At 35.6% G+C, this 10,756-nt stretch overlaps 1 protein-coding gene across 14 annotated transcripts in view; it reads left to right on the top strand.

Annotated features, from left to right (window-relative positions):
- Window positions 1-8,612: 8,612 nt before the first annotated feature.
- The window catches only part of LOC306871551 (ankyrin-1-like), a 75,082-nt gene continuing 72,938 nt past the window's right edge, over window positions 8,613-10,756 (top strand). For 12 of the 14 annotated variants that reach the window (XR_013784344.1, XM_079419584.1, XM_079419575.1 and 9 more), the window contains exon 1: window positions 8,619-8,717. Coding sequence is in view for 13 of the 14 variants with exons in the window: in XM_079419584.1 (XP_079275710.1) it covers window positions 8,691-8,717 (27 nt within the window). In the remaining variant the exon portion in view is untranslated. Of the gene's footprint in view, window positions 8,718-10,756 lie in introns of all 14 variants that reach the window. The other 2 variants (XM_079419574.1, XM_079419573.1) reach the window with 1 other exon arrangement.

Genomic DNA, 10,756 nt, shown 5'->3' with positions numbered 1-10,756 from the left:
TCCAAGATGTTTCATTGCAACATGATCAAATGTTGGTCACTTCCAGTGTAGACATGGTTTAATTCTGTACAAATATGAATCTGCTTTGTGTTTTCCTGTATATGTGTTTCTTTGATCAAATGTTTTCTAACACAAGTATAAGGTAGATTTATCAAAGTCAGTACAGTTAAATTTCAAGTTCTCTGATACTTGTAATATGAGCTCTGATTGACTTATGTCACATTTATCAATTATGTCATGATTTCTTGTGCATGTGTATCAAAAATGATTTTGCTGTTTGCTTAGGTACAGTAATTGACCCTCAGTGAATAATTATGCTTTGTGTGCAATGTGAGATGTTTGGGTGTTTTTATGTGTGTGTTAATTTGCGTAAGAGTTGTTCTTTTAGTATGCAACACACTGTTGAAATACACATGAAAGTGAGCATAGAAACAGGGCAAAGTGATAGATGGTGCTCTGTCCAAATCCCTTTTATTGGTCTTTCACCAAGATATCAGACAGACTAGTCCAGGTGTTACCTGAGGTACCCTGCTAAAGTACTGTTTAGAAATGTACAAATCCCTCCAACTAGAGCTGAATTTTAAATGACAAAATGTGTGATTGAGTTCTCTTCTGAAAAACAAGTACACTTAATTCTAAAAGTGTGTGTAATGTATTTAAATGCATTAGTAATTACAGGTTAGTTTAAAAGTTGCTGTTTGGTGCATTTAAATTTCATATGAACTTTAAATCAAATCAAGTGCTTTACATTTGCTTTCATATGCTAGTCAACATATCAAAATAAGTGTGCTACTGTACTTTAACATAATTAATACATAATTAATTAAACTGTACTTTGAAGTAAAGCATCTAATTTTACATTATTGCAAAGTGCGTTTTTTTAAGTGTTCTCGAGTTAGTACATTACAAGTGCATATTCAAGTGTACTTCTTGGTCTTAACCAAAAGTCAAAAACCTCACAGCTGAATTAGTTTCTTGATTTTTAAAGAATATTGGGCTCAATATTCCTCTCTAAAATGACTACAACTCCTAATTCATTCCTAATTAGTTTGAATGAGAAATATAGGCAATAGAAATGGCAAAATTAGCATGTTTAGAATCTAAGGACTGTTATAAAATGCACAGATATTATGATAGTTAGACGATAGATTGACAGACAGGAAAACAGGCAGCCAGATGAATTGATGGATGAGCAAATCTTTGGATGGATTTCACAAGGCCAGTTGAGGACGGACAGAAAGATCAAATTCAGGAAAGATTCAGGGGAGACAGGTTTAAGCACACCAGGTTTGACGCACCAAGTGATATTTGTATTATCACACTAACTGCTAAGAAAAAGGCCTCTTATATTCAATTTGTTTAATTTAGCTCTAGTGATGAACATTGAATGCGTCAACTGACTATATTGTGTGGTCTAGGTCAAACATACGTATTCCCAGTGTTGGGGAGTAGTTAACTACAAGTAGCGACGCTACTAACTTAACTACATTTTTCAGTAGCTTGGCAGTAGCTCAGTTGCTTTTTAAACAGTGTAGCTTTTCCAGTAGCTAACTACTTTTTGCAGCAAGTAGCGGTGTAGCGCGAGCAAAAGCTACATTGCGTTTTGTCGAGCCTGCGCGAATCAGCGCGATGCAAGGATATTCTTCTTGTTAGATTACAAACTCATTTTTTGCCATTACCGCCACCTGTTGTTTAATCACGCATCTTGCGGCTAACGGTTCACTGACGTACAGAAGTGGGTTGACACACCCATATTATCCATGATGGAGCAAGACGTGGCGGCAGATTTGGAGGATGGAGAAACAACTAACGTTAATTACCCATGGCCTTTTTTGTCCAAGTTCATATCTCTCAAAGAAACGACAAGTAAAGGTTACACTTTTTGTAACAGTCTGAGATATTTGAGTGTTGTGTGTAATAAAACAATACTCTTTGAAATCATAATTGTATTGCATTGTTTTAAACACTAAATATTTTACTTAAAACATTCCTCAGACACTTATTCAGTTATTTATAATATACGTTGTTCAAAAAAATCAAAAGTAGTTTCAATGTAGCTAGCTACTTTTTGATAGTAACTTGTAGTGTAGCTAACTACTTTTCCAAAAGGGTAGCTTGACTGTAGTTTAACTACTTTAACTTGCGAGTAGCTTGTAGCTTGTCAAACTACAGTTTCAGAGTAGCTTCCCCAACACTGCGTATTCCTACATTATTATCCTTTTAGGTCCTGAAACAAGATGGCTATTAGATTTCAGGGTTAAGATACAGGTTGAGGTTAGTGGCTTGGACATTTTCGACCATAATTTCTCTCAGATTTTAGAGGTTGATTATGGTTTTAATTTAGTAAAAGGGCTACAATTGATTAATGGGAATGTTGTACCAGGAGTGACAAAGGAAGCTGATCCAGGATCCATATCCTTCTTAAAATCCAACATCAAAGGAGCCAGATTAAGGAAGTCAACCATGATCAGGAAGACAATGCTGCAGTTTTTAAAATGCCATTATTTAACCCTGGTTTGGAATAGGCTCCATTTTCCTTCCATGGACTGGATGTTAACTAGCAGGATACTTGGCAGGGGTGGTTGCTATGCATGAACCTCCCATGACATTTGTTTGGCATTGGTTGCTTTTACTGCTTTTCTGATTGATGTTTTTATAAGTGATGCATATTAAGACATAATGGATAAACAATCTCTCCTACCCAATGTAAGCTAGTTAATGAAGTTTTTGCTGTAGTTCAATGTTAAGGAGTATTTGATAGTGATTGTTTGTGGTAAAATGTTTAAACAAAGTAAATAAAGGATGAGATGACAGCAGGACCAATGAGGATTTCATGCCTTTCTTGATTTTGTCACTTTTAGCCTTGCTTAAACTTCAGGCTGGTTCCTCATCTGAAGCCTTTATTCTCTTGGAATGGAAGACCATGTTCAGAACATGTCGCCTCGTAGGTCTGAAGAGATGGATCAACATATCCTCAGAGTACCTGAGGGAGCAAGTGCAGTACGTTTCCAACATTCTTGTCTGCTCAAACCTTTCATGATTCCAAGTGGGCTCAAAATCTGGAATAGATTCTGCTGTATACTTGAGTCCCAAAGATGGAAATACCACTCATTTAAGAAACAGTGTATGAATATTGAATGGGGAGGACAGGTGGCGAAAAAAGCATAGAAGAGGCCATCTACATTATGTCAAATAATGTCCTCAAGAGGGGTTCGGTCAGGGTTGCCCATTCCTGCTTTTGTTCTGCAAAAGAGTTTGTTTAGCTCCAAACGCAATTACACACACCTGAACCTAGGCAATCAAGGTCTTCAGGATTACTAGAAACTTCAAGGCAGGTATGTTGGGACCAGAACCTCCAGGACCAGGAATGAAAACCCCAGGGTTAGACGAGACAAAGGGTTAGGATTGAGACACTTAGCTGAAGAAAGTGGAATATAGGAAACAAAAATTGTGACCTAAAAGCTGAGAACATGAAGGTAAGGATGTTTTTGAAGACATTAACTACAAATTTGCAATTTTGAAGACACCAGATTATTCCAAAGAGGATTAAACTGATCAAATGTTGTGCTCCGGATGTTTACTTCATGTTTCCACCCAACAAACTCCACCTAAGCTCTTTTGTATCATCTTCCTGGTGTAAGGATGAACATGGAGGAAGTCCTCACCACATATTACAAGTGCAATATGGATGGTGGGATTCACGTCTTTCTATCAAACAATTAACCACTATTAACTCCTTACCAGGATCTCAGAGCATGTCGACATAGTGGCTGATGATTTCTATGCTTTAGCTTCATACTGTATGTAAGATAATTGTAATCAACAGCAATTCAGAAAATTATCTAAAAGGAAAAGCGGTAACACTTTAGACTAGGGCTTAGGAGTATTGTCTAGAAAGTTCTGACTCTGTACTGACTGCACACTGCCAGAATTGTTTTTTTTTAAATTGTTCCTTTAGAGGTAAAACAGCTTGTCACTGGGGGAGTACCCTTAAAAAGACAACTTTGTACTTTATCTGCCCCTAAAAGTTGAATGTTTGTAGTAATAAAATACATTCTTAAGGTACTGCTATGAACCTTTTAGGCGTAAATAAGGGGTGCTTTTGCACCAGAGGAACCTTTCCATAGTTCCCAGAACTAGGAACGTATTCAGTTCTTGGAACTCCGTTTAGGGGAACTAAATTAGCCCACACTTCAGAGCAGGGTCTAAAACAGTTCAATAGGAACTATCAGTGACATGGTGTATGCTGATTGATCAAACGCATACGAAACACTGGCTACCTGCCATTTTTAAAAAATTGTGTAAAAATATTTACGGCATAAAAGCCATTTACCTGTTGTCCTCAGCGCTGTGTTCTTTTCTCAGCTTCGATGATATGTAACAATGCAAGTAGTCATAGGAGATTTGGTCAGATTTTCATGCTCTTTCGATTGCGTAAACCATACACTTACATAACATCTCCGTTATCACAAAACCCACAACACACAACAAAAACAGCTCTGATCATGTCGTTCTCCATTCACTGGTTGTTGACATTTGTAAATGCCGTGAATAAAGACGTTGCTGTCAGCTGCATAAGAGTTCTTGCTGCCGGTGCGAATGCAACCAGGAAAATGCCCGAGGGAAAAATTGGTTCTCTAGGAACAACCCTGCTGACTAGTTCCTAGAACTACACAGTGTGAAAGCACCTTATGTAATCCTTTTGAGGGTACTGCCCCAGTGACAAGATGTTGTTCCCTGCTGTTTTTGCACACTGAATTTGGATAGTATGTGGGATGCATATGACAGACCGTTGTCCAGTGTGGCGCCAAGGTTCTTGGCTTGATGTGGGGAAATGACTGTGTTGTCTATGACGAGGTCTTGGCAAGGATGACTCTTGGCCAGGATGAACAGCAGTGTGGTTTTCAGTAAATTCCACTTCAGATGATGGGCATTTATCCATGCACAAATACATTTCCAGGTGATAACTTCACTAAGTGATTTGGTGTGAATGCAGAGGACATTTGATCCAAGTGCTGATCCTGGTGGAACACAAAGTTGCTGTGGAGATGAAGCAGACCCTTTTCATGGTATCTGGTTAGTTCTGTTCTGAGCCTGTAATGTCTACTTCATCGGTAGTAAAAAGGAGGATTCACAGTGTTCACTGCTGCTGATGGATCTAGTAGAATGCAGGACTGATGAGAGGTTGGCTGTTTTAGCTGTATTAAGTAGCTACTTTATTCAGTGAGATTACTGCAAGCTTTCATGAAATTTCCCAAATAAGGTTAAAATTATTTACTTGAATATGGATAAAAAATTATGCCGATACCAATTCAATGTTCTACAAAAGTCACTTTTATATAAGTAGCCTACTTTCACGATTTGGGGACTGAATGCTACAGCCTTCCTAAAGTAAATTACTTTGCAGCTGGATTGCTGTCATTTCTGATATGTAAATACGAGGGGGGGGGGGGGGATAATTTATCATATTTTTATGATAATGTAACAATTTCTGATTGATGTTTTTATAAGTGATGCATATTAAAACATAATGGATAAGACGACAGAAAAAGCGGTGAGATTATTATTTCCACATTGACATGTAAGTATCTAGCATTGCAGTCAATTACCTGACAGGTATCACCTGATTTATGTCAGGATGATTTTAGATTAAATTGAAACAAAACATGAGGACAATGCAGCATCTTTGCACAAAAATAGCACAGAATACTCATAGCCTCATCGAGTTCTGCTTCTCACGTATTCCAAAAGCGGCGCCCTCTAGTGCTGCTACTAGTAAGTAAGTATATATTTATTTTACCAATGAATGATATGATATGTGTCCTTTTGGCCTTGTATTAACATGCAATTTAAGCAGTCTATTGAAAAGATAGTGTTTACATTTCTAAATATTTCTTATCATTGCACATGGTTTTCATGGGTTTTCAAGTATTTTATTTGTTTTTCTCACTGTAACTATCAAAGTGTTACTCAAAATTAAAAAATATCTTTCACTCACCATCATGTTGTCCCAAACCTGTATGACTTTTCTTGTTTTTCTTCTGTGGGACACCAAAGAAAATTGTTCCATTTCCTTTATGCTTACAGTGAAAGTCAAAGGGGTTTGAAACAATATGGACAGCATCTTTGGTGTTCCAAATAAATGCATATAAGTTTGGAACTACATAAGGGTGAGTAAATGACAATTTAAATACGGAGTGAAATAGTCCTTTAAGTTTGACATTTATTGTGAAATAAATCTGGGGTTTCAGGGCATTGCGGGTCAGGTTAGAATCTACAGTACTTACATCAGAACAGCAGGCTGTGTAGTGCACTTGCATTACCAAGATTTATTTTATTTTATTTTATTATATTCCCATAATTACGTGATAAATTCATTTAGAAATCGACTGATTATTCCTAAACTGCATAATTAAATGTCAGGCACAAAGAGTAGCTATTTCAACCTACCCCATTACCAGGGTGAGTTTTAACACTAATAGAAAATAAAGACATGTTTACAAACTTACATTAATTTATTGTGATAATTAAATGTACTTTATTAAAATAGTTGTTATAATAAAAACCCTAATGAAGGTAGTCTGATTCCATTCCATTTATAGTTCATTTCTAGTTGGTTAACTTTGTTGATCTTTTCTATATAAATATTTAAGTATAACATTATATGTTTGGAACACTACACTTTATTAATTATAATTTTATTATTTTGAAAACGACAAGAAAATGAACAGGATGGATGGGGCCTAAAAAAAGCTGGGATTGCGACTGAACTAACTTCCTAGTATATGTGGAAAATGTTAATTTTGGTAAACAAGGTTAATTTTGAAATTGGTAAATTAAAAAAATTAGATTTAAACTTTAAATTATCTAAGCAATTTCTGTAATTTCACTTTTTTAACAAAGTATTTGGCAAATATATTTGAATGTAGAAAAAAACAACAACTGTAGATTGATTTCCACAGTAATTTAACCAATATTGCCTAGAAAATGATTTTGTTGGAAACATTTCAACTTAACAACATGTCAACAAACTCTCAAACCAAAGCAGTAAAGTTATAAAATTGACCCCTAAATTGTGATATTGATAGTTTGAAGTTGAAATTATGCAATATTGTAATGTTATCAGTGGCGTTGCAATGTATAAAGCACAGCACACACTGAAGTCCCTTTCAAATCAAGCAGCTTTCTGTTGGTCAGGACAGCGAATTCAAGTGACTAAGCTGATCCAAATGGGAAATCTGGGGAAATCTTTTGCTCTCATGTGAAATTGTATTGATTCCTATTGAAATGACTGGATTTTGAAGGCAACTGCAACTAAATATCATTAAGATCATGCAATTTATAGTAACACATTATTTTAAGGTGTCCTTGTTACATGTTACATGTACTAAATATTATAATAAAAATGAATTATGCATAATTACACACCCTAATTACCCCCAGTAACCCTAAACTGAACCCTAATCCTAAACCTACCATATAGAAAGTACATGTAGTTAATTAATATTACTTAGTACTTAAATGTATAATTACATGTAACAAGGACACCTTAAAATAAAGTGTGACCCAGTTTATTACTACTCAGGAAAAAAATGATAGAAACAGTTTTTACTCTGAAATTACTAGTACATTTCACAATTAAAAACATATTAAATGAAATGTGAAATTTTTTATTTGACTTAGGTAGTATTTTCTTGTAAAACATTTTTTATTATTTACATTTACATGTTTTATTTACTTTTTTACTTTTTTTTTTAAAACAGTGTATTAATGGGTCATAAAAATGTACTGCAGAGAAGGAATAGCTCTTGTTATTTCTTTGAAAGAATCTAAGACGAGTACTTTGAATCACCTCTTGATTCCTGAGTCCCCTCAAAGGGCCGTGTGATTCACTGCCACTGCAATAAATCCCCTTGAGAGGGAATCACCATAGTAATCTCAATTCCTCCATATCAAGCTGCTCACTTGAAAACTCTCCCATTTTAATTGATAACCTGAGCTCTAGATGTAGTTTTGCTCCGTCCACTTCTGCAACGCACATTTATTTGGGTGCATACCATTGGCGTAGATGTGCTTTTCCCAGCATGGGCCTAGGAGAGAGAAGATGGTGGGGCCTTTTCAGGCTGGGAGTGACAGATCTTTTATTGAAAGAGACTGGGCCCCCCTCACACACACACACACACCATGCCCTCCCCATCCGTGTCTGGGCCATTGTCACCAGGCTTGGTACTCCTGAAGTACACCCCACCCCACCCAATCCCACCCCTCCAAGGGTCTTTGTCACTGTAAGTCCTTCTGCAGACTGAAACAGTGCCAAACCTCACAAACACACACATACACACACACACACACACACACACACACATAATGTGTCCTTTTCCCAAAGGCTCATTCAGAAGGGCCCTTTGCTTGTCAGAATGCATCGAGCAGGTCCACGCAGATCGAGAACGCTCGACTGAATGGAAAAATGGGGAGAGAGACTTGTGCCATTATCTAGTTTTGGGTAGAAGTGTATGTGTCGATATTGACAGCATTCCTCTGGAGATAAACCCCTCTGGCCTCAAAGCCCCCAGCCCCACCCAGCCCCTCAAAGGGGCAGTGCCCGGACCTCTACACCCAGATAGTGTAACACTGGAAAGCAGTGAGGCAAAAGACGTAGAGAGAGAGAGAAAGAGAGAAGGTATACTGGGATGCCAACCAAGGCCATCATTTGTGGAGTAAGTACAACTTTCCTGAAGATTCCTTCATCTTCTTTGTTGTTTTTGTTAAATGTTGCAAAATGGAACATTCTGGAAACATGATTTTTGCCTCAAAATTCTCTATGCAAACATGTTTTGGGGTCACTAAATACATTCTTAATGCTATTTTGGTAACACTTTATTTTACGGTGTTACATGTATTTACTAGTAGCAATAAATTACACATAATCACATGCAACTAATACTAAACAAAACACTAATTACTAATTACTAAACCTAACCATTTACAGTAGTAAATAATGTAGTTAATTCATATTACTCATTACTTAAATGTATAATTACTTTGTAACAAGAACACTAAAATAAAGTGTAACAATTATTTAAATGTGTCCTTTTTACTCTGTAATTTCACAAAAGAGTACTGAGTAATATTAATTAGGGTTAGAGTTTGCTTTAGTGTTAGTTGGGTCACATTTTATTATAAGGTCAAATTCTTGCTATTAACAAACCATTAACTATAACTTTTGCCTCAATAAACTCCTAATTGGCTGCTTATTAATAGTAAGGTAGTTGTTAAATTTAGATATTGGGTAGAATTAGGGATGTAGAATATGGTCATGCAGAATATGTGCTTTATAAGTACTAATAAACAGCCAATATGTTCATAATAGGCATGCTAATAAGCAACTAGTTAATAGTGAGAATTGGTCTCTATACTAAAGTGTTACCATTGGTTGTTTGAAATTATGCATCATTTACTGTTATTACTGTAGTAAATACATCAAACCTGTGTAACAAGGCACATTTAAATAGGTACATTTGTTACAAAAATGTGACTACATTTATAAAGCAGCCATTCAGTCAGCTATATTTTAAAATTGCTTTGCTCCGTTCATAGGAGAATCTGGTCTTTGAGTCCCAACCCAAACTATTATATATGTAGTAATTTAAATTGTATTTTACAGTAGTCAAGAGAGAGAGGAAACTGTATTGTTGCCAAATATTCTCTCAAATGATGCCCTAAAGATTTTCATTCTTTACATAATGTGCAAGGGAGGGCAAAGCACTGATGTAAAGAATATGCATGGGATTTAAAAGAACGACTAAGAATAAAAATATTCACTTTTATACATGAAATTAAAAAAAGTTAGGTGTTAATAAAGACTTTCACAATGTGCATTACATGATCTGTGTAGCTGTGGCACAAACAAACACCTTTATTTGCTGAATAAGGAACAGGGAACCTCTAAAAGAGGAACTCACAGTCTCACCTTCATTTATTTTTTAGAAGAATAACGGGATATTCACATCAGATACTGTATGTTCTTTGATGTAGATTTCACCGGTCCTTCAAATATTTGGACACATCTTTCATTTGCTAAATCGCAAACTAAGTGGTGCTTTTTTTTCTGAGCCATTCTGCAATTACTTTTATTCATCTGATTTCAAGGTGATTTTAGAGGATGTATAAAATCGATTCCCCTCAAGTTCACTACAGCTGCAGTATACTTCATCACACTATGAACACAAATGCTTGACAACAACAACATGTCCATTCATCTATTTTTAATATATTAAAACGTATAGCCTTTTTATTTTGTGAAATGTTTTCTTTGTAAAGTTCGTTTGTAATATTGATCTTCAAAACAAATGCTACTTGGTTTGATATTTTATCTAATATTTATCTGATATTATATCTAATGCAATGTGATTTACAGATTTTTAGATGCAGTTTAGATACATTTTGGGAACGCTAAAAATTTGATTGTGTCCTTGTTACACTGAAATTACACTAAAAAGTACTGAGTAGCTGTAATTAACAACATGTACTTACTACATGTTTAGGGTTAGGATTTGCTTTAGTGTTTAGTTTCTTGAAATGACGCATACTTTAATGTTATTAAAATGTAACGTGGAACAAAACACATTAAAATAATCACAAGTATTGTCAAAATGTGACTACAGCTAACTGTATTTTAAAACTAAACGGACTTTGACTATTTTTCCAGCAGATTATAATTCTTTTAACATTCAGTTGCAAACATCTCGGCAAGCAT

This window comes from Barbus barbus, assembly GCF_936440315.1.
Source record: "Barbus barbus genome assembly, chromosome: 6".
NCBI classification, from domain to species: domain Eukaryota; kingdom Metazoa; phylum Chordata; class Actinopteri; order Cypriniformes; family Cyprinidae; genus Barbus; species Barbus barbus.
The sequence above is the reverse complement of the archived record's forward strand: the minus strand, read 5'-3'. Positions and strand labels throughout refer to the sequence as shown.